This window comes from Mobula hypostoma, chromosome 5, assembly GCF_963921235.1.
Source record: "Mobula hypostoma chromosome 5, sMobHyp1.1, whole genome shotgun sequence".
Taxonomy (NCBI): domain Eukaryota; kingdom Metazoa; phylum Chordata; class Chondrichthyes; order Myliobatiformes; family Myliobatidae; genus Mobula; species Mobula hypostoma.
In genome coordinates, this window is record NC_086101.1 from 121102243 (window position 1) to 121126163 (window position 23921).

The 23921-nt window shown below is 43.3% G+C and overlaps 1 protein-coding gene across 1 annotated transcript in view; it reads left to right on the forward strand.

Moving 5' to 3' along the window:
- Positions 1 to 23921, forward strand: part of tek (TEK tyrosine kinase, endothelial) — a 248182-nt gene that overhangs the window by 59176 nt on the left and 165085 nt on the right. The window contains exons 5-7 of the mRNA XM_063048906.1: positions 8294 to 8425; positions 12220 to 12357; positions 23021 to 23131. Of these exons, the coding sequence (XP_062904976.1) occupies positions 8294 to 8425; positions 12220 to 12357; positions 23021 to 23131 (381 nt within the window). The remainder of the gene's footprint in view (positions 1 to 8293; positions 8426 to 12219; positions 12358 to 23020; positions 23132 to 23921) is intronic.

Genomic DNA, 23921 nt, shown 5'->3' on the forward strand with positions numbered 1-23921 from the left:
TCAGGCTCCCAGGTACAGGCAACGTCCTGGTAAATGTATACTATACTCTTTCTTGTTTAATAGTGTCAGGAAATGGAGAGAACACAGAACATAGAAATCTACTGCACATTACAGGCCCTTCAGCCCATAATGTTATGCTGACCATGTAACCTACTCTAGGAATCGCCTAAAATTTTCCTACTGCATAGTCCTCTATTTTTCTAAGCTCCTATGTAAGAGTTCCTTAAAAGACCCTACTGCATCCGCCTCTACCACCGTCGATGACGGTGCATTCCATGCACCCACCACTCTCTGTGCAAGAAACTTACGCTGACATCCCCCTTGTACCTACTTCCAAGCACCTTGAAACTATGCCCACTTGTATTAGCCATTTTAGCCCTGGGAAAAAGTCTCTGGCTATCCACACCATCAATGCCTTAATGATCAAAACTCTACACAATACTTCACCAATCTCACATATAACTGAATCATAATTTCCCATCTCTTATGTTCAATATCCCAAACAATAAAGGGTAAATGCCAAATGCCTTCTTCACTTCACTGTCTACCTGTGACATTGCTTTCAGCAAACGATGCATTTGTACTCCAAGGTCTCTCCATTCTATAACACTGCCCAGGGCCCTTCTATTCACTCTATAAATCCTACCATGGGTTGCACTCACAAAAATAATACCTCAAACTTAAAATCAAACAAGAGAAAATCTGCAGATGCTGGAAATCCTAGCAACACACACAGAATGCTGGACGAACTCAGCAGGCCCGGGAGCATGTATGGAAAAGAGTACAGTTGATGCTTCAGGCCAAAACCTTTTGGCAGGACTGCAGTGTAGTAATCCAATCACAAACAAGAGAAAATCTGCGGATGCTGAAAATCCATCATTTTGCGTGTGTACTCAAACTTTTCTGGATTAATAGTTACTTGCCACTCCTTTGCCCCCTATAATGTTTCAGAATCTCTGATGCTCTCAATAGCACTACTTATTTTAGTATCATCTGCAAGCTTACTATGACTTGAAAATTTACATCCTAATCATTTTATAAATTGCAAACAACAAAGATCACCAAATCCTATGGAATTCCACTAGACAAAGGCTTCCACACCAAGATACAGCCATTGACCACCAGCCTCTGCTTACTAGCACTGACACAATTATGAATTCAATTAGCCCTCCATAGCACCCCCCCCCCCACCCCGCCATCGATGTACTTATACAAGCTTCTCTTAAATGTTTAGGGATCTTGAGAGGCAGTGGTAATAATATCATAGAAGTTACCCCACAGTTTGAGAGAGAGAAGCTAAAGTCAGATGTATCAGTATTACAGTGGAGTAAAGGGAACTACAGAGGCATGAGAGAGGAGCTGGCCAAAGTTGATTGAAAAAAGAACACTGGCAGGGATGACGGCAGAACAGCGATGGCTGGAGTTTCTGGGAGCAATTCAGGAGGAGCAGGATAGATTCATCGCAAAGAAGGGGTCTTCTGACGGGAGGATGACACAACTATGGCTGACAAGGGAAAAGACAAAGGCAGCATAAAAGCAAAAGAGAGGGCATATATCAAAAAGTAGTGGGAAGTTAGAGGATTGGGAAGTTTTTAGAAATCAACAGAAGGCAACTAAAAGAGCAACAGGGAGAAAAAAAGATGAATTATGAAGGTAAGATACTCAATAACATAAAAGAAGCTAGCAAATGTTTTTTTTCGGATGTATAAAGAGTGAAAGAGAGGTGAGAGTGGATATTGGACCACTGGAAAATGATGCTGGAGAGGATAGTAATGGGGGAACAAAGAAATGGAAGACAAACTTAATAAGTATATTGCATCAGTCTTCACGGTGGAGGACAACAGTCATGTGTCAGAAATTTGATAGTGTCAAGGACAAAAGTGAGTGTAGTTGCTATTATTAAGGAGAAGGATTTTGGGAAGCTGAAAGGTCTGAGAGTAGATTAGTCACCTGGACCATATGGACTACATCCCAGGGTACTGAAAGAGGTTGCTGAAGATATTGTGGAAGCATTATTCTTTGAATTAGCGTGTGAGAGAGCAGCATCATTGCAAGGCATCAGCCACTTGTGAAGAGTAAGTTTCGTCAAGAGTGAGTCATTCTTTGAACTTCCAACTAAGAGAGCAGCATTGTTATAGGGCAGGAGCCATTTGAAAAAAAAACCGAGTCTCACCAGGAGTGAGTTTTATTTGAGCCAATAAAGAGAAGTGAGGTGTAAAAGGAGTGGCCATTGTGGGAGCAGTCATTGTGTGAGTGGGCCAGCTTTAGCTCAACAGGCTTCAGGGAGAACAGGCTGAAGCTGAGGGTACGGAGTTGTTTTTTCCTCCTGTGTAATGTGGAATTCCAGGGAACCTGACAATTTCCCTAATGACAACATCTGCAGAAAATGCACCCAACTTCAGTTCCTGACTGACAAGGTCAAGGAAACGTAGATGAAGCTAGATGTGCTTAGGAATATCTTAGATGAAACTTTACTGAGGTGGTCATACCCAGAGTGCATGCTTCAGATAGTAGATGGTGACCACCAGGAGAAGTCGGTGCAGGGTTCCCCTCTGGCCATTCCCATCAGCAACAAATATAGTCCTTTGGAAGCTGCTGGGAGAGATGTCCTATCAGGGCACACCAGCAGCAGTCAGGCCAGTGACACTGTTGCTAGCTCCAAGGCTCAGCAGGAAAGAGTAAAATCAGGCAGAGCAATAGTGATAGGAAACTTTATAGTTAGGGGGACAGGCAGAAGAATTGTGGCTGCGAAAGAGATGCTGGCATGTTGCATTGCCTCCCAGGTGCTAAGATCAAGGAGCGGCTGCAGAATATTGACAAGGGGGAGGGTGAGCGGCCAGAGGTCGCAGAGCACATTGGCACCAACGACATACTGAAGGTAGAAAGTGGGAAGAGGTCCGCACAGTGAGTATAGGGAGTTAGGAAAGAGGCTGAAGAGTGGGACCTCCAGGGTAGTAATCTTTGGATTACTCCCGGTACTACTTGCTAGTCAGGGCAGGAATAGGATGACTGTACAGGTGAATGAGTGGCTGAGGAACTGGTGCAGGGAGAAGTGTTTCAGGTTCTAGGATCATTGGAACCCTTTTCTGGGATGGGGTGGCCTGTACAAGAGGAATGGAGTTCACCTAAACTGAAGGGGAACCGATATCCTGGCAGGGAAGTTTGCTAGTGCTGCAAGGAAAGGGTTAAATTAGCCTGGCAGGGATGAGAACTTGAGCACCACTTCAGAAAGTGGAGAGGAAGGTAGGTGTCATAGTCAGTACAGACAGGCAGGAGCAAAGTAATAGATATGATAGAATGGATAGTTTGAAATGTGTGTATTTTAATGCCAGGAACATTATGGGTAAAGCTGATAAACATAGAGCATAAATCAGTACATGGGACGATGATGTTGTGACCATTCCAGAGTCATGATTGAGAGAGGGACAAGACCGAACACTTAATGTCCTCGATTTTTGATATTTTAGAGAATATATATAGGGAGATAAAAATGGGTGCGTGGGCTGGGGGAGTTGCACTATTAATAAGGGACAATATTACAGCTGCACTCAGAGGGGACACAATGGAGGGCTTGTCAACTGAGTCAATGTGGGTAGAACTCAAAAGTAGGAAGGGTGCAATCACTCTGATGGGATTGTACTACAGATCCCCAATAGCCACTGCGACATTGAGGGACAGATATGCAGGCCAATTAAGGAAAGATGTAAAAACAATAGGGTTTTGTTATGGAAGAAATTGACTTCACTAAGAGAAACTTGGACCTTTTAAGTGCAGGTGGTTTAGATGGGACATAATTTGTTAGGTGCATAAGACCAAAAGACATAGGAGCAGAATTAGGCCATTCAGTCCATCGAGTCTGCTCCACCATTCCATCGTCGCTGATCCTGAATCCCATTTAACCTCATGTATCTGCTACCTTGCCATATCCTTTGATGCCCTGACTGAAACTACCAACTTTTGCCTTGAATATATCCATGAACTTGGCCTCAACCACAGTTTGTGGCAGAGCCACAGATTCACCATCTCTGGCTTCGGGTACCCTGAAACCTCATCCTTAATAATAGGCTCCAACAAATTCCCAACTACTGAGGTTAGGCTAACTGGTCTATAATTTCCTTTCTTTTGCCTTCCTCTCTTCTTAAAGAGTGGAGTGATATTTTCAATCTTCCAGTCTTCTGGGAACGTGACAGAATCAAGTAATTCTTGAAAGATTATGACCAATGCATTTGTTACCTCTTCAGCAACCTCTCCGAGGAGTCTGGGATGTAGTCGATCTGGTCCAGGAGACTTATCCACCTTGGGACCTTTGAGTTTGCCTCACACTTTTTCCTTTGTAACAGCAATGGCACTCACTCCTGCTCCCTGACACTCAGGGACCTCTGGCATACTGCTAGTGTCTTCCACAGTGAAGACCGATACAAAGTACTTATTAAGTTCATCTGCCATTTCTTTGTCCCCCATTACTACCTCACCAGCATCATTTTCCACTGGTCCAATATCAACAGTCACCTCCCTTTTATTCTATATATAACTGAAAAAAACTTAGTATCCTGCTTTATATTGTTAGCTAGTTTGCCCTCATATTTCATCTTTTCCTTTCTTATAGTCTTTTTAGTTGCTTTTTGTTTCCTAATCATCCAACTTCTCATTCACTTTTGCTACATTATATGCCCTTTCCTTGGCTTTTATGCAGTCCTTAAATTCCCTTGTCAGCCACTGCTGCCTACCCCTGTCATTCGAGAACAACGTCTTCTGTGGAACATATCTATCCTGCACCTTGTGAATTATTCCCAGAAGCTTCAGCCATCTCTTCGCTGCCATCATCCCTGCCAGCATCCTCTTCCAATCCACCTGGGCAAGTTCCTCTTCCATGCCTTTGTAATTCCCTTTCATTTCATTGCAATACCGATACATGTGACTTCTGCTTCTCCCTCTCAAACTGCAGTATGAATTCAATCGTATTATGATCACTGCCTCCTAAGAGTTCCTTTACATTAAGCTCCCTATAAGCTCTGGGTTGTTATACAATGCCTAATCTAAGTAGGCCCAACACTGAGTAGGCCCAAGCGCAAGCTGCTCTAAAAAGCCATCTCATAGGCATTCAACAAATTCCCCCGCTTGCGATCTGACACCAACATGATTTTCCCAATCCCCTTGCATATTGAAGTCCTCCATTACAATTGTGCCATTATCCTTATTACAAGCCTTTTCCAACTTCCTTTGCAACCTTAACCCCACATCTTGGCTACTATTTGGGGACCTATATATGATTTACATAATAGTTTTTTTAACCCTTGCAATTTCTTAACTCTATCCACAAAGACTCAACACTCTCTGACCCTGTCACCTCTTTCTAAAGATGTAATTCCATCCCTTACCAACAGAGCCACATCACTGCCTATGCCTTCCTGTTTGTCCTTTCGATACAAAATATATCCTTTGATTTTAAGCTCCCAACTATGGTCTTCTTTCAGCCACGACTCAGTGATGTCCACATCATCATACTGACCAACTCTAACTGTGCCACGAGTTCGTCCACCTTATTCTGAATGCTACGCGCATTTAAAAAAAGCACCTTCAGTCCTGCATTCTTCGTCCTTTTGAATTTTGCCTCTGTGGTACAATTTAACTCTTTGCTCTATCTGCATTTGTATCCAGTCATTGGCTGGTCCTTCCTTACATTCATGTTACACCCATCATCTACTTGTAAAGCAGCTGGCTCATCCTCGGCTCTATCATACTAGTCCCCATCCCCTTGTCATATTAGTTTAAACCACTTCCAACAGTTCTAGTAAGCCTTCTTGCAAGAAAATTGGTCCCCCTCAGATTCAAGTGCAACCCAGCCCTTTTGTACAAGTCACCCCTGCCCCAGAAGGGGTCTCAATTATTCAGGAATTTGAATCCCTTCCCTCTTCTCCAATGCTTCAGCCACACATATATCTGCCACCTCATTCTATTCCTACCTCACTGTCGTGTGACGCAGCCAGTAGTCCCGAGATTACTACCCTTGAGGTCCTGCTTCTCAGCTTCCTTCTTAACTCCCTGTATTTTTTCTAAGAAATCCAGGAGGGTTTCTTAAAACAATATGTAGATAGTCTAACAAAATGAGGGGCTGTACTGGGTCTGGTGTTGAGTAATGAGCCTGGCTAGGTGCCTGACCTTTTATTGGGTGAGCAGTTAGGCTACAGTGACCACAACTCCTTAAGATTTTAGATAGCTTTAGATAAGGATAAGTATGGACCTCACAGGAAAGTATTAAAATGGGGAGGGGCAAATTACAAGAGCGTTAGGCAAGAAATAGGGAGAGTTAATTGGGAACAGATGCTCTTTTGGACAACTCCATATCCAACGTGTGGAAGGTATTTAATGGTCAACTGTACAGAGTATAGGGCAGGTATGGTCTGGTCGGAAGGAAGGACAAGGATGGCAAGGTAAGAAATGGCAAGGATGTAAAGGGAGGTAATGCATTTAGTCAAGAAAAAGGAAAAATATGTAAAGCTTAGGAAGCTAGAATCAAACAGAGCTCCTGAGGATTATAAAGAAGTCAGAAAAGAACTCCAAAGGGAATTAGGAAAGCCAGGAGGGGCCATGAGAAGACCTTGTCAAGTAGGATTAAAGAGAATCCCAACACATTCCATATATACATCGAGAGCAAGACAATAACTAGGGAGGGGGTAGGATAATGCAGATCAAATTGGGTAGGTACGATGTGGTGAACACCACAGAGACACATTTGAAAGAGGATCAGAGCTAGGAGTTATACACCCAAAGATCCATATCCTTTGGAAAAGGTGGGTATGCAGAGGCACTGGGCAAGCTCTGTTGATAAAAAAAAATTAAATCAATAGCAACTATCCTTCTACAATCAGGAGATGTAGAGTTGAGGACCCGCAAAGGTAAAAGACCCTGATAAATGGTCATCAGGATGTGGGGTACAAAATACATCAGGAGATAGAAAAGGAATATGGGAAAGGCAATATTACAGTGATCACAGAGGAACTTCAATATGCAGGCAGACTGGAAATATCAGGTTGGTAGTGAACCACAAGAAAGGAACTTGTGAGATGTCTATGGGATAATTTTTTAGAGCAGCTTGTGGTAGAGTTTACCTGGGATACAAGCAAATCTAGATTTGTGTTGTGTAATGAGGTAGAATTCATAAGGAAGCCTGAGTCAGGAAGGGACCCAGAGCAATGGAAAATCATAAACATGACACCACTGCTTAAGTTGGGAGGGGGGCAAATGATAGGAAATTATAGGCTGGTTAGTTTAATGTTGGTGGTTGGTATGATTTTAGAGTCTATCATTATTGATGAACTTTTGGACTACCTAGAATTATGTATATAATTCAATAGCATAAAGTCAGCAAGGTTTCATTAAGAGGGGATCTTGCCTGACAAATCTTAGAATTCCTTGAGGAGTTAACAAGCAGTTTAGTCAAAGGAGAGCCAGTTGATGTTATTTTCTTGGATTTTCAGAAGCCTGAGACAAGGTGCCGCAAATGAGGATGCTGATCAAGATAAGAGCCATTAGTAGTAGAGACAAGGTATGAGCGTAGGTAGAAGATCGGCTGACAGGCAGAAGTCAGAGAGTGGACATAAAGGGATCCTTTGCAGGATGACCACTAGCGAATAGTGACGTTGCACAGGGGTAGCGTTGGGACTATTACTTTTCACTAATGATCAGGATGAAGGGAATGATGGTTTTGTGGCCAGAATTGCAAATGATACCAAGAAATTCAGAAGGACGGGTAGAGGCATGGAGCCAGGGGATCTACAATGGACTTCAAACAGGTTGGGAGAGTGGACACATTTTCTGATGTGATACAGCATGGGGAAGTATGGGGTTGTGCATTTTGGGAGGAATAATAAATGTGCAGACCATGCTCTAAATGGGGAAAAATGCAGAAATTAGTGTTGCAAATGGACTTGAAAATCTGAGTTCAGGATTTCCTTGAGGTTAGCTTTCAGGCTGAGTCAGTAGTAAAGGAGACAAATATAACATTAACATTCATTTCAAGAGGACCAGCATGGTAAAGCAAGAACGTAATGCTGAGGCTTTATAAGGTGTTGGTCAGGCTACATTTGAAATATTCTGAGCAATTTTAGGCCTTGATTTTAAAGAAAGATGTGCTAGCCTGGAGAGGGTCCAGAGGGGATTCACAAGAATGATCCTAGGAATGAAGAGCTAACATATAAGGAGTATTTGATGTCTCTGGGCCTGTACTCAATATGTAGGGGAGGGGGGAAGTCCTATTGAATCCACCACTAATGCTGTAATATTGCTATTACAGAGTGTCAAAGTGGGAAGTGGGGAGCTGACTGTATGAAGAATTGTCCAGTGTGTCTGAATGGAGGAGTTTGCCATGATGAGATGGGGCACTGCATCTGCCCACCAGGTTTCATGGGCAAACAATGTGAAACAGGTAAGCAATGTTCCAGTGGGGTAATTGTCTAAAACTGTTTTCTATTTGTAAAGCTGTTGTCACAAGGCAAGGATGTGAAATTTTAATTTACGGAGTTTGAACATCCAATGAGTGAACAGGGCTATGAGAGGAAGAGGCGGCTTCACACAGGTTCAGGATTGAAGGTTAAAAAAGCAGTGCTTTGTGGCAGTTTCCAGAGTTTGAACTGCAGCCAATGGAATTCATTAGCAAGGGTGAATAAAAATAATGTAGGGGCAAGCAGAGCAGCCATTGTGTGACTGAGCCACTGTTGGAGTTGGGAGGCTTTGGCTTTGAATCATCAGGCTTGGTCAATGTTGTTTTTCCTCCTTCTCCCCACACCCCCACACCCACCCCAGTGGCATTCCCCACCCCACCTCTGTGGCGTTCCCCTCAATAATAAGTATGTCCTTTTGGATATTGTTAAGGGGATGACCTACCAAGGGGGGAGCAGTAGCGTCTGGGTCTCTGCCACTGAGCCTGGCACTGTGGCTCAGAAGAGAAGGGAGTTGAAGTGGACTGCAGTAGTGATAGGAGATTCCATATTTAGAGGAGCAAAGACAAGCTTCTGTGCACGCGATAGAGATACCTGGATGGTATATTGCCTTCCAGCTCTAGGGTCAGGTTGTCTTGGATCGGGTCCATGGCATTCTAAAGGGGGAGGGTGAGAAGCTGGAAGTCTTGGTACATATTGGCACTAATGACATAGATAGGAAAGGTGAGGAAGTCCTGAAGAGAGATTTTAGGGAGCTAGGTAGAAAACTGAAAAGCAGGATCTCCAGAGTAGTAATCTCTGGATTGCTGCCTGTGCTCTTATGTAACCAAAAGTTCCTGATTAGATCTGCAACTACAAGCAAACGAAAGCATTAACTCATCTGGCAATCCTGCTGCCAATTCAAGACGCAGTTATTTTCTGAAAATGCCTGAAGTAACCCGCTTTAAAACATGTTTCTGTGACTTTACATTAAATTATTTCATTTAGGTTATACTTAGCTTTTTTTTCCCAACTAGCAAGAAAAGTTTTCATTAGAATATATTCACTTGTTATTTAGTTACGTGGGAGGAGATCATGATCTTCATTGTGCTGCTGCCGTTTGTGCTGGAAATGTCAGTTCATTGATTTGGCCATCCTTATTATTTCTTCCCCATATGTCAAACTTGGCCAAGTTCTACTATGTAACAAGTCGTCAGAAAGCAAACTGAAGTGAGAGCATTTCAGTGGATGCAAATGCTTGGCTTTATCAGAGTCTTTTCATTGACATTTTTTCTCCAAACCCAAAGGGTAGGCATGGGCACTTCCATGAGCCTCACTCCAATTCACACAATCTCCTGACATGGAAATATATTACTGGTTTTTCATTATCAATGAGTCTAAACCTTATCAGTTAGGGCACTCAACGGAGAAGTTGAGAGGACATGTTTTGAGAGAACTACAATATAAAAGACAGAATGTAAATGCTGAGGCTTAGTAAGACGTTAGTCAGACAGCACTTGGTGTACTGTGAACAGTTTTTGCCCCCTTATCTAAAAAGGATGTTCTGGCACTGGAGAGGGACCAGATTAGGTTCACAAGAATGATCCTGTGAATGGAAGGGTTAATGTATGAGAAGCCCTTGGGCCTGTACTCACTGAAATTTAGAAGAATGAGGGGAAGGGAATCTCATTGAAACCTATCAAATATTGAAAGGGCTGGATAGAGTGGATGTGTTGCAGATGTTTCCTATAGTTGGGCAGTCTACGGACTGAGTGCACAGTCTCAGAATAGAAGCGCATGACTTCAGGACAGAGATGATGAGGAATTTCTTTAGCCACCAGAGGGTGGTGAATCAGTGAATATATTTAAGGAGGTTGATAGGATATTGATTAATAAGAGTGTCAAAGGTTACAGGGAGAAGGCAGGTGAACGGGGTTGAGAGGGATAATAGATCAGACATGAAGGCATGGCAAAGCAGACTTGATGGTCCGAATTCCCTAATTCTGCTACCATGTCTTACTGTACAAGAGATTGGTGAGGCCACATTTAGAGAATTGAGTTCAGTTTTGTTTACCTTGTTGCAGGAAGGATGTGATTACACTGGAAAGAGTACAGTGGAAATTTACAAGGATGTTGCGAGGGCTCAAGGAACTGAGTTATAGGGGAAGTTTAGACAGCTTGGGCTTTTCCTTCATGGAGTGTAGGAAGCTGAAGGTGATCTCATAGAATTGTACAAAATTATGAGGACGTAGATAGAGTGAGCTGTCTTTTTTCCGGGTTTGTGGAATTGAAAGCCACAGGACACAGATAAAAAGTTGGAGGTGAAAAGTTTATTTAGAACCTGGGGGGCAATATTTCAACACAGCAGATGGTTGACATATACAACAGGCTGCCAGAGGAAGTTGAGACAGGTACATTAGATACACTTAAGAATTATGTGAACAAGTATAAGGATGACAAGAGGGTAGAGGTGAAACTAGGTAAGTGCACATCGACCCCTTCCCCAACCCTGAACACCAGTGCCCCGCGGGATTGTGTACCGAACCCACTTCTCCACTCTCTCTTCACCTAGACTGCACTCCTGCTCATGCTACAAACTCAATCATCAAATGTGCAGACAACACAACTATGATTAGCCGAACCACAAATAATAACGAATCTGCATATAGAGAGGACGTGCTGAAACTGTCCAGTTGGTGCAGGAACCAGGACCTGTCACTCAACAGCAAGAAGACAAAAGAAATGATAATTGACTTCAGGAAGGCAAGAGGTCCTGAACAAGCCCCACTATTCATAAATGGTGAGGTAGTGGACAAGGTCTCCTGTTTCAAGTTTTTGGGGATGAACATCACCGACGAGCTTTCTAGGATCATCAGCACAACCCCAATAGTAGAGAAGGCACAACAGCGACTATACAACCTGAGGTGCTTAAGCAGAGCTAATCTGCCCCGAAAATTACTGGCCAACTTTTATCGATGTGCAATAGAGAGCATCCTGGCATATTGAATGACAGTGTGGTACTCCAGCTGCAGCAAGACAGATCGCAAAGCACTCCAACGGACAATGAGGGCAGCTCAGCACATCACTGGGACTCAGCTATTGGACCTGGTGACAATCTAAAACTCTCGATGCTTACGGCACACTCGTAATATCATCACAGACCCACCCCATGCCAGACATTGTCTGTTCAATTTCCTGCCATCTGGTAGAAGATACAGAAACGTCTTAGCCAAGACAGTAAGGCTAAAAAACAGCTTCTTCCTGAGGGCCGTTGTGCAGCTGAATAACCCCGGCTTGCCAATAGTCTTTGAGTGTTATTGACTATGAAATCTCTTGATACATGTAAATAAGGGATTAAAAAATTAAGTCCTACCACATGCATTGTAAACATCTGTTTTTTCACAGTCTCTAGTAGCACTGCAATCTCATTGTCATGAGCAATGACAATGAAGTTCTATTCTATTCTGTTCCAGAGGGATATGGGCCAAGTACTAGGAAATTTGTTTAGCTTGATGGGTGGGAACAGGTATGGGCCAAAATGCCTTTTTCCATGTTGTACAACTGTGTGACTCTGTGAGAATGAGGTGAAACTTGTCACAGCCTCGAACACGTTTATGTGGGAAGTGTAGGGAGATGGGGTAGTAATTGACATTGAGAACAATACATTGGGACAAGGAGGGAACAGAGCAGAAATCTTAAGTTGTACTTTTCCAACAAAGAGCTAGCATGCATCGATCAGTTCTTCTCCCCCTGTGAATGTCATGCTGTGACTTTAATTAATGAAAACATCTCTAATTTCCAGCATGTGCTGAGAATACATATGGGCAGAACTGCTTGGGCACATGTAAAGGAGGAAGCTGCAGGTCATCCATTTTTTGCCTGCCAGATCCATATGGCTGCTCCTGTGCAACTGGATGGAAAGGACTTCAATGTGATAAAGGTAATTATAAAGGCCGGGAAAAACTTTGCTAAACCAATGGAACAAATGTATTCTCTAACAATTCTCTTCTAACTTCTATTCCTTATTAAACTTTAACTTTTCTCACTTTTGACCCTGTTTAACCCAGCTTATTCTGCAAAACAGTCTTTCTATCCTTTTAACCCAGCGGTCCCCAACCACCGGGCCGCAAAGCATTTGCTACCGGGCCGTGAGGAAACGATATGATTTGGCGATATGAGTCAGCTGCACCTTTCCTCATTCCCTGCCGGGCCGCGAGGAAACCCTTACTCATTCCCTGTCACGGCCACTGTTGAGCCATTACGCATGCGAGGTCATTACCCGCGTGTCATCCATGTCAGCGCGGGAAGGAGATCAACTCCTTGAGCTTGCAGATGATGGCGGGCTGAAAAGTATGTTTGACATAACATCTCTGCCGGCATTCTGGATCAAAGTCAAGGCTAAATATCCTGAGATAGTCACGAAAGCATTGAAAACATTGCTTCCATTTCCAACATTTTTCTGTGAAGCGGAGTTTTCTGCAATGAATGCAACGAAAACTAAATTGCGGAATAGACTGGACATAAGGAACCCCCTTCGAGTATCGCTGTCTCCCATCATCCCTCGATGGCACCGTCTTGTTGCAGGAAAACAAGCCCAGGGCTCCCACTGATTCAGCCATATTAGTGTGTTGCAATGATTTTATATGTTCATACTGGGAAAATATGTGCTGTGCGTTTAATGTCCAAACGTTACTTAAAATGTTATGATGCTATTGACTTATATAACCATATAACAATTACAGCACTGAAACAGGCCATCTCGGCCCTTCTAGTCCGTGCCGAACGCTACTCTCACCTAGTCCCACCAACCTGCACTCAGCCCATAACCCTCCATTCCTTTCCTGTCCATATACCGATCCAATTTTTCTTTAAATGATAATGTCAAACCTGCCTCTACCACTTCTACTGGAAGTTCGTTCAACATTTACTTCAAGCTCCCCTGTCCTCCATTGATAATTGATTTATCACTATATTCATGCGAGGAAAATATGCTCTGTGTGTTTAATATTAAATTCGTTAGATAAACCCTTTTACAAACGAAATTGGGTGTATTGGCCACTTCTCACCTATATTCCGGTCGTGATTAACAACCGCCCCCGGCTCCCCGCTCCCCCCCCACCACCCTAGCTGAGCAGAATCGCCCAAAACGCTTTGCAGGGGCAAAATCGGCAGATACAGGCATAGGCAGGTCACACATGCACACTGGTACCTGCGCAAGGCTTCATGGTCATTCTAGTCTTTCTCGGGGTAAACGCAACGAATTTGCCTGCTACTCTTGTCCGTTGGCAACCCTACACCCCCCCCCCACCCCCGGTCAGCCAGTCCGCAAGAATATTGCCAATATTAAACCAGTTCGCAGTGCGAAAAAGGTTGGGGACCCTTGTTTTAATCCACTCAATTATTCAACATCCTCCAGCCCTCAATCAGTGCCCAATGAAGCTTTGAATTTTACACTCGCTATATGCAAACTATATTCTGAAATATGCTACAAGTCAATCATGCTCAATATTAATTATTTTTCTTTTACCTAAAAAGGAGTAAAGCTTATTCAGTGGAGTCCCATGCGTGGGGTCATTTAAATGCAACACAGACCTTGTAGGAAAGTGTTAAATTGGAGGAGGACAAATTATGAAAGTATTGAGAAGGAGCATGGGAGAGTTAATTGCAGAACTGGGTGGAGCACTGAATTTTAAAGCTTCCTCCACGACCTGGGTGAAGTCAGCTTTCCTTTACGCTTCCGAACTCCGACTGGCAGATTATTTTGCAGAATAAGAGTTAATTACAAAACTGGCTGTTGTTGGCCAGCCATATCTGATGTGTGGGACCTTGAACAGAGGCCAATTGGAGCTCGGAGGTGATTTCAACCAGGTAGTGGTTGGAGCTTTGAAAATCAGCCCCTTGCAGCTGTTTCTTTGGAGTTTGGACAATGTCCAATCAGAGTTTTGGGCTTCATTAACAAGATTAAATAAAAATAAGCAAGAGCTTGTGGAGCAGCCATTGTTGGAGTGGAAAGACTTTTGGCTTTGGCTCAACAAGTTTGGTTAATAACAGGCTTGAGCAATGTAAGTATCTGGTAAGCTTTTTCTTGCTCATTCTTCATCTGGTAGTGTATAGCTAGGGCAGTAAGAATGGCTCCAGAGGTTGTATTTTGTTCTGTATGTGGGATGTGGAAATCCTGGGAGATCTCCAGCCTCCCAGATAACCACACCTGCACCGAGCTGCAACTCCTCAGAGAGCATGTTAAAGAACTAGGGCTGCAACTCGATGACTTTTGGCTCGTAATGGAAACTGAGGAGATGATAGGCAGGAGCTACAGGGAGATAGTTACCCCTAGGTTGCAGGTGGCCGGTAAATGAGTGACTATCAGGAGAGGGGAGGGAAGTAGGCAGCTGGTAAAGAGTCCCCCTGTGGCCATTCCCTTCAATAACAAGTATAGTGTTAGGTGGGTGTGGGATGGGTGAATGACCTAGCGGGGGGAGGCCACAGCGACCGGGCCTCTGGCACTGAGCTGGTGCTGTGGCTCAGAGGGAAGGGGCAGAGGAGGAATGCAGTGGTGAAATGAGATTCCGTTGCTGGAGGAATAGAGACCTGATAGAGAGACCCAGACAGTATGTTGCCTCTCAGGTGCCAGGGCTAGCGCCATCGTGGATCACGTCCACGGCATTCTAAAGGGGAAGGGTGAGCAGTGAGACATCTTGGTACGTATCGGTGCCAATGACATAGGAAAGAAAAGAGAGGAAGTAACAAAGAGAGTATTTACAGAGCTAGGTAGAAAGCTGAAAACAGGACCTCCAGGATAGTAATTTCGGGATTGTTGCCTGTGCCACACAGCAGTGAGGGTAAAAACAGGAGCATTTTCAGATAAATGTGTGGCTGAGGAACTGGAGCAGAGGGCAAGGATTAAGATTTCTGGGTAAAAGGACTCTCTTTTGGGGAAAGTAAGGCGTGCACAAAAGGGATGAACCCAAAGGGGACAAGTATCCTTGCAGGCTGGTTTGCTGGAGCTTTTAGGGAGTGTTTGAACTAATTTGGAATGGGGATGAGAACTAGAGTGATTGGGCAGAGGATAGGGATGTTGGTTTACAGGCAGGATTAGTGCATAGTGAGACTGTCAGGAATGACAGACTGATGGGAGGGAAAATTTGCAGTCAGTGGGATGAGTTACAGTGTAAGAGGGGAACAAAATTGAAAAAGGGTGACAAATACAGGACTGGAGGCATTATATTTCGATGCATGCACTATATGAAATAAAGTGGCTGAGTTTGTAGCCCAGTTAGAGATTGGCAGGTATGACATTGTGGGTATCCCAAAGATATAGGTGAAAGATGGTTGTAATTGAGAGCTTAATATCCAACGATATAGAATCTAATAAAAGGATAGGCAGGTTTCAGGGAATGAGGAGTGGCTCTGCTGGAAAAAAATGAAATCAAATCTTTAGAAAAGAAGTGACATAGGATCAGAAGATGTTGACTCCCTGAGCGTAGAGTTAAGAAACTGCAAGAGTAAGAAGGCCCTGTTGGGAGTTATTTACAGGCCTCTGTACAGTAGCTAGGATATGGTTTACAAATTACAGCAAGAGACACAAAAAGCATGTCAAAAAGTCAACGTTACATTTGTTATGGGGGATTTCAATATGTAGATAGATTGATAAACTAAAGTTGATGCTGCATCCCAAGAGAGAGAATTTGTGGAATGCTTCCGAGATGGCTTTTTGGAGCAGCTTGTGTTAGAGCCCTCAAGGGGATTAGCAATTCTAGATTTGGTGTTGTGTTATGAACCAGAAACGATTAGGGAGCTTGAGGTAAAGTTCCCTCAGGAAACAGTGATCATGAAACGATAAAGTTCACCCTGCAATTTGAGGAGGAGAAGCTAAGTTCAGATGTATCAGTACTACAGTGGAGTAAAGGGAATTGCAGAGGCATGAAAGAGGATCTGGCCAAAGTTGATTGGAAGGGGGTACTAGCAGGGATAACGGCAGAGCAGCAGTGGCTGGAGTTTCTGGGAGCAATTTGGAAGGTGCAGGATCGATACATCCCAAAGAAGTAGTGTTCTAAAGGCTGGATGATACAACCATGGCTGACAAGGGAAGTCAAAGAGAGCAAAAAAGCAAAAGAGAGGGTGTATAACATAGCAAAAATTAGTGGGAAGTTAGAAAATGGAAATTTAAAAAAAACCAACAGAAGGCAACTAAACAAAACCATAAGAGGGGAACAGATGAAATACGCAGGTAAGTTAGCCAATAATATCAAAAATGATACCGGAAGTATTTTTAAGATATATAAAGAGTAAGAGAGAGACAAGAATTGTCATAGTCATAGTCATACTTTATTGATCTCGGGGGAAATTGGTTTTCGTTACAGTTGCACCATAAATAATAAATAGTAATAGAACCATAAATAGTTAAATAGTAATATGTAAATTATGCCAGTAAATTATCAAATAAGTCCAGGACCAGCCTATTGGCTCAGGGTGTCTGACCCTCCAAGGGAGGAGTTGTAAAGTTTGATGGCCACAGGCAGGAATGACTTCCTATGATGCTTTGTGTTGCATCTCGGTGGAATGAGTCTCTGGCTGAATGTACTCCTGTGTCCACCCAGTACATTATGTAGTGGATGGGAGACATTGACCAAGATGGCATGCAAATTAGACAGCATCCTCTTTTCAGACACCACCGTGAGAGAGTCCAGTTTCATCCCCACAACATCACTGGCCTTACGGATGAGTTTGTTGATTCTTTTGGTGTCTGCTACCCTCAGCCTGCTGCCCCAGCACACAACAGCAAACATGATAGCACTGGCCACCACAGACTCGTAGAACATCCTCAGCATCGTCCGGCAGATGTTAAAGGACCTCAGTCTCGTCAGGAAATAGAGACGGCTCTGTCCCTTCTTGTAGACAGCCTCAGTGATCTTTGACCAGTCCAGTTTATTGTCAATTCGTATCCCCAGGTATTTGTAATCCTCCACCATGTCCACACTGACCCCCTGGATGGAAACAGGGGTCACTGGTACCTTAGCTCTCTTCAGGTCTGCCACCTGCTCCTTAGTCTTTTACACATTAAGCTGCAGATAATTCTGCTAGATATTGGAGTGCTGGAAAATGACACTGGAGAGATAGTAATGGGGGACAAGGAAATGGTGGATGAACTGAATAAATATTTTGTGTCGCAGTTCACAGTAGAAGACACTAGTGGTATGCCAGAGGTTCGAGAGTGTCAGGAGGCAGAAGTGAGTGCAGTTGCTATTACCAGGGAGATGATGCTTGTGAAACTGAAAGGTCTGAAGGTAGGTAAGTCACCTGGACCTGATGGACTACAAACCAGAGTTCTAAAAGAGGTAGCTGAAGAGATTGTGGCGGGATTAGTAACAATCTTTCAAGAATCCATAGATTCTGGCATGGTTCCGGAAGAATGAAAAATTGCAAATGTCCCTCCGCTCTTCAAGAAAGGAGGGAGACAGAAGAAAGGAAATAATAGGCCAGTTACTCTGTCCTCAGTGGTTGTGAAGATGTAGGGTCAATTGCTAAGTCTGCGATTTCAGCGTACTTGGAGGTATATGACAAAATATGCCGAAGTCAGCATTGTTTCCTTAAGGGAAAAACTTCCATGACAGATCTGTGGGAATTCTTTGAAGAGGTAACAAGCAGGATAAGTGGAGGTTGTGTACTTGGATTTTCAGAAGGCCTTTGACAAGGTGCCACACACAAGGCTGCTAAAGAAGATAAGAGCCCATGGTATTACCGTAAAAATTCTAGCATGGATAGAGCATAGGCTAATTAGCAAGAGGCAAAAAGTGGGAATAAAGGGTTGGCTGCCAGTGACTAGTGGTGTTCCACAGCAGTCTGTGTTGGCATTGATTCTTATTATGTTGTATGTCAATGATTTAGATGATGAAATTGATGGCTTTGTGGCTAAGTTTGTGGGTGATACAAAGATAGGTGTAGGGTCGGGTGATGTTGAGGAAGCAGAGAGACTGATGATGATGATTATGAAGACACGTAGACCTCTTTTATTGTCATTTAGTAATGCATGCATTAAGAAATGATACATTATTTCCTCCGGTGTGATATCACAAAACACAGGATAAACCAAGACTGAAAAAACTGACAAAACCACATAATTATAACATATAGCTACAAACAGTGTAACAATACAATAACTTGATGAAGAAGTCCGTGAGCACAGTAAAGTTCAAAGTTTCTCAAATGTCCCTCATCTCACACAGTCGGGAGAGGGAAGAAAAACTCTCCCTGCCATGCCGACCACAGTCCGACTCTGAGTCACCCGAAAACTTCGAGCTCTGATCAGCTCTCTGACACAGAGTACTGAGCACCATCTCTGTCCGAATGATTCGACCTCCTTCTTGGTCGCCAAAAGCAGGCAAGCCCGGGGATTTTGAGGCCTACCTTCCGAAAGATTCACGACCACACAGTAACAACAGCAGTGAACGGGCGTTTCAGAAATTTCTCCAGATGTTCCTCTGTGCTTTCGCGTCCATTCTCCATCAAATCAGAATTGTCCACGGCCCCTATTTAACAGATACGATATCATTTTTCACCGGAGGGCTGCGCACATGCAGCGCACCACCATCTTCTTCTCAGGAAGAACTTAGACAGATGAGGAGAATGGGCAAAGGCTGGCAGATTGAGTATAGTGTTGGGAAGTGCATGGTCATACACTTTGGTAGAGGAATAAAAAGGTAGACTATTTTCCAAACAGTGAGAAAATTCAAGAAATCCAAGGTCACAGAGATTTGGGAGTCTTCATGCAGGAATCCCTAATTGTTACTTAGCACGTTGAATCAGTGGTGAGGAAGGTGAATGCAATGTTAGCATTCTTTTCCAGAGGACTAGAATATAAAAGTAAAGATGTAATTGAGGGGTCTCGGCCTGTATTCACTGGAATTTAGAATTATGATGAGGAATCTCACTGAAAACTTTTAAATTTTGAAAAGCCTAGATAGAGTGGATGTGAAGAGGATGTTTCCTTTGACAGGGGATTCTAGGACCATGGGGCAAAGCCTCAAAACAGAATGACATCCATTTAGAACTGAGATGAGGAGGAATTCCTTTAGTAAGAAGGTGGTGAGTCTGAGGTATTCAATGCCACAGGCAGCTGTGGAGGTGAGATCACTGGCTGCACTTAAGGCAAAGTTTGATATGTTCTTGATTAGTCAGGGCATGAAAGACTATGGGTAGAAGGCAGGAAAATGGGGTTGAGAGGGAACTGAATCAGCCATGATGAAATGCTGGAGCAGACTCGGTCTATTATCCTTAATTCTACTCCTATGTCTTATGCGGAGCATGTTTAAAAACAAACTACACAGAGTACAGGGCAGGCATGTGCAAGTAAGAAGGACAAGGATGGGAAGGGTAGGGAACATTGGATAATGAGAGATTGTGAATTTGGTCAAGAAGGTAAAGGAAGCATATGAAAGGACAGGCGGGAAGGCAAAGTGGGTGGCGTTGCTTTGTTAAAAATGAAATCAAATCATTAGAAAGAGGTCGGAAGGTGTTGAGTCATTGCAGATAGAACTAAGGAACTGCAAGCGTAAAAAGACCCTGCTGGAAGATATATATATATATATAAAACCCCCAAACAGTAGAAGCATGTGGTCTACAAATTACAATGGGAGATAGAAAATGTGTGCCAAAAGAGCAATGTTACAATAGTCATTGCAGGGGGGCGGGGGTTCAATATGCAGGTAGATTGGATAAATCAGGTTGGTGCTGCACTCTAAGAGGGGTAGTTTGTTGAGTGCCTATGAGATGACTTTTTAAGAGCAGCTCGTGGTTGAGCCCACTAGAGGATCAGCTATTCCGGATTGGGCGTTGTGTAATGAACCAGAATTGATTCCAGAGCTGAAGGTAGAAGAACCCTTAGGGGAAAGTGATCATAATATGATCAAATTCACCCTGAAATTTGAGAAGGAGAAGCTAAAGTCAGGTGTATCAGTATTACAGTGGAGTAGAGGGAATTACAAAGGAATGAGAGAGGAGTTGGCCAGAATTGTTTGGAAAAGAACTCTGGGAAGGATGATAGCAGAGCAGCAATGGCTGGAATTTCTGGAAGCAATACAGAAGGTATAGGATATATATGCATCCCAAAGGAGAAGGAGTATTCTAAAGGCAAGACAACATAACTGTGACCAACAAAAGGAGTCAACGCCAACGTAAAAACCAAAGAGAGGAGATATATATGTGTATGTGTACGTGTATATATATATATATATATATATATATATATATTTGGAATTGATGGCTTTGTGGCAAAGTTTACGGATAATGCAAAGATAGGTGGAGGGGTAGGTAGTGCTGAGGAAGCAATACGAATGTAGCAGGACTTAGACAGATTGGAAGAACGGGCAAAAAAGTGGCAGATGGAATGCAGTGTTGGAAAATGTTTGATAATGCAATTTGGTAAAGGAATAATAGTGAGGACTATTATCTAAATGGGAAGAAGGTTCAAACATCAGAGGTGCAGAGGGACTTAAGAGTCCTATTGCAAGACTCCCAGAAGTTTAATTTACAGGTTGAGTCTGTGGTAAAGAAGGCAAATGCAATGTTGCCATTTATTTCCAGAGGAATATAATATGAAAGCAAGGATATAATGCTGAGGCTTTATGAGACCCTATTCAGGCTGCATTTGGAGTATTGCCAACAGTTTTGGGTTCCATATCTCAGAAAGGGTGTGTTATCATTGGAGAGTGTCTGGAGGAGGTTCATGAGGATGATTCCGGGAATGAAGGGATTAACATATGAAGAGGATTTGGCAGCTTTGGGCCTGAACTCATTGGAATTTGGAAGGATATGTGGGGATCTCATTGAAACCTTCCAAATGTCGAAAGGTCTAGACATGATGAATGTGGACAGTGTTTTCTATGGTGGCGGTACCCAGAACTAGAAGGCACAGCCACAGAATTGAGGGGCAACCCTTTAGAACAGAGGTAAGGAGGAATTTGCTTAGCCAGTGAGTAGTGAATCAGTGGAATGTTCTGCCACAGACTGCGGTGGAGGCCAGGTCCGTGGGTATACTTGAGGCAGAAGTTGATCATTTCCTGATCAGCCAGGGCATAATAGGATATGGCGAGAAGGCAGGTGTATGGGGTTGAGTGGAATCTATGTTCAAATTTGTTGATCCATTAACCACATTATCATCCAGATCATTGAATCAAATGAGAAACAGCAACGGACCCAGTTCCAATCCCTGTGGCACTCCACTAGTCACAGGCCTCCTGTCAGAGAGACAACAATCTACTATCACTCTGGTTTCTCCCACAAAGCCAATGTCTAATCTAATTTACATTTCACCCTGAATGCCAAGCAATTGAATCCTCTTGACCAACCTCCCTGCAGGACCTTGTCAAATGCCTCACTAAAGTCTATGTAGACAACATCCACTGCCTTGCCTTTATCTGGTTTCCTGGTAACTTACTCAAAAACTCTATAAGATTGGTTAGACTTATCTACCATGCACAAAGCCAACCTGACTATCCTTTATCAGTCCATGTCTATCCAATTACTTGGGGATTTATCCACCTTGATTTGCCTCAGGACAGTAAACACCTCCTTCTCTGTAATCTGTACAGGGTCCATGAAGTTAATACTGCTTTGCCTCACTGCTGTAGACTCTGTGTCCATCTCCTGAGTAAGTACAGATGCAAAAAAATGATTTAAGATCTCTCCCATCTCTTTTGGCTCCACACATGGATTACCATTCTGATCTTCCAGAGGACCAGTTTTGTCCCTTGCAATCCTTTTGCTTTTAACATACCTGTAGAATCCCTTAGAATTCTTCTTCACCTTGTCTGCTAGAGCAACTTCATACCTTCCTTTAGCTCTTCTGATCTCCGCCTTCTCTTGCGTTTCTTAAGAAAGAAATCAGAGGCGTGGAATGAGCAGACAGCTAGTATCTTCTTCCCAGGGTTGAAATGTCTAATACTAGAGAGCATGTGTTTGAAGCAAGTGGGGTAAATTCAAAGGAGATGCACAAGGTTCTTACACAGAGAGTGGCGGGTGCCTGGATTACATTGCCAGAGGCGGTGGAGGAGATATATATGATAGAAACATTTACAATCCTAAACAGTCACGTGAATATACAGAGAATGGAGGGATGTAGGTCGAGTACAGGCAAAATGATTAGTTTAATTAGCCATCATTAGCCTAATTAGTTCAGCACAAAATCATGGACTGAAGGGCCTGTTCCCATATGGTACTGTTCTATGTTTGATGTCTAATGCGATTCGTTATGGATAGCGCAGTGATGTGGCATTTAGTGCTGCTGCCTCATCCCTGTAGTGATCCAGTTTGATCTAGCCCCTGCTTTACGGTCAGTTTGTATGTTCTTCTGGTGACCATGTAGGTGCCTCAGTTTCTTACATTCCAGGTATTTATTGTTAAGTTAATCGTCCACAGTATATTATTCTTTGGTCAGATGGGCTGTAAAATAGTTGGGTGAAAGTTGATGGGCAGATGAGATGGATTAAGTTATAGAGAAATATGAGGGAATGGGGCTGCTCTAAGTGGGGAAAAAAGATTGATAAGTTCTTTCTGTCATGAGAAAATATGAAAATGAATGTTTTTCTGATGTGTGATTTTGTTTGCAGCTTGTGACTCTGGATATTATGGGGCGAACTGTCAGCTCAAGTGTGAGTGCGTCAATGGACAAGTGTGTAATCGTTTCCGAGGATGCCTATGCCTGCACTGCGACAACAGAGGTACGTCTCAATAGTGTCTCAAGTCATTGAGTCATAAAGTTGGGTACAGGATGGATGGAAACAGACCTTTTGGCCTAACTTGACTACGTTGCCCAAGTTGTTAACTGAGCAACACACATTCCCCACATTCAGTCTATGTTCCTCTAAACCTTTTCTATCCACATAACCATCAAAATGGCTTTTACATACAAGTAATAGGGCTCAACTCTATCAGTTCCTCTGTCAGTTTATTCCACAATTCCATCACTTTCTGAAAAAGCTTCCCCTCAGAGCTCCTTGCAATCTGTTCCCTCTCGCCTTAAATCTTTGCCTTCTAGTTTTAGATGCCCCTATCCTGGGAAAAAGTGTGGCACGTGGCCAGGTGGTTAAGGTGTTGGACTAGCAATCTGAAGGTCATGGTTTCAAGCCTCAGCCAAGGCAGCGTGTGTGTCCTTGAGCAAGGCACTTAACCACACAATGCTCTAGTCTGCACAGCTGAGAATGGGTACCAGCAAAAATGCTGGGGGTTGACCTCACAATAGACTGGTGTCCTATCCAGGGGGGACTCTCGTACTCTCAGTCACTTCATGCCATGGAAACTGGCATAAGCACCGACCTGATGGGCCACAAGGCTCGTGACAGACTTTAATCTAAAAAATCCTGGGAAAAACACTGTGACCATTTTGTATACCTCACTCACTTATCTTATATATAAGGTCTCCCACGCTCCAGAAAATAGCACCAACCTGTCCAGACTCTCCTTATACAGTAATTCAAGCCCTCCAATCCCGGCAACATCCTGGTGGTTTTT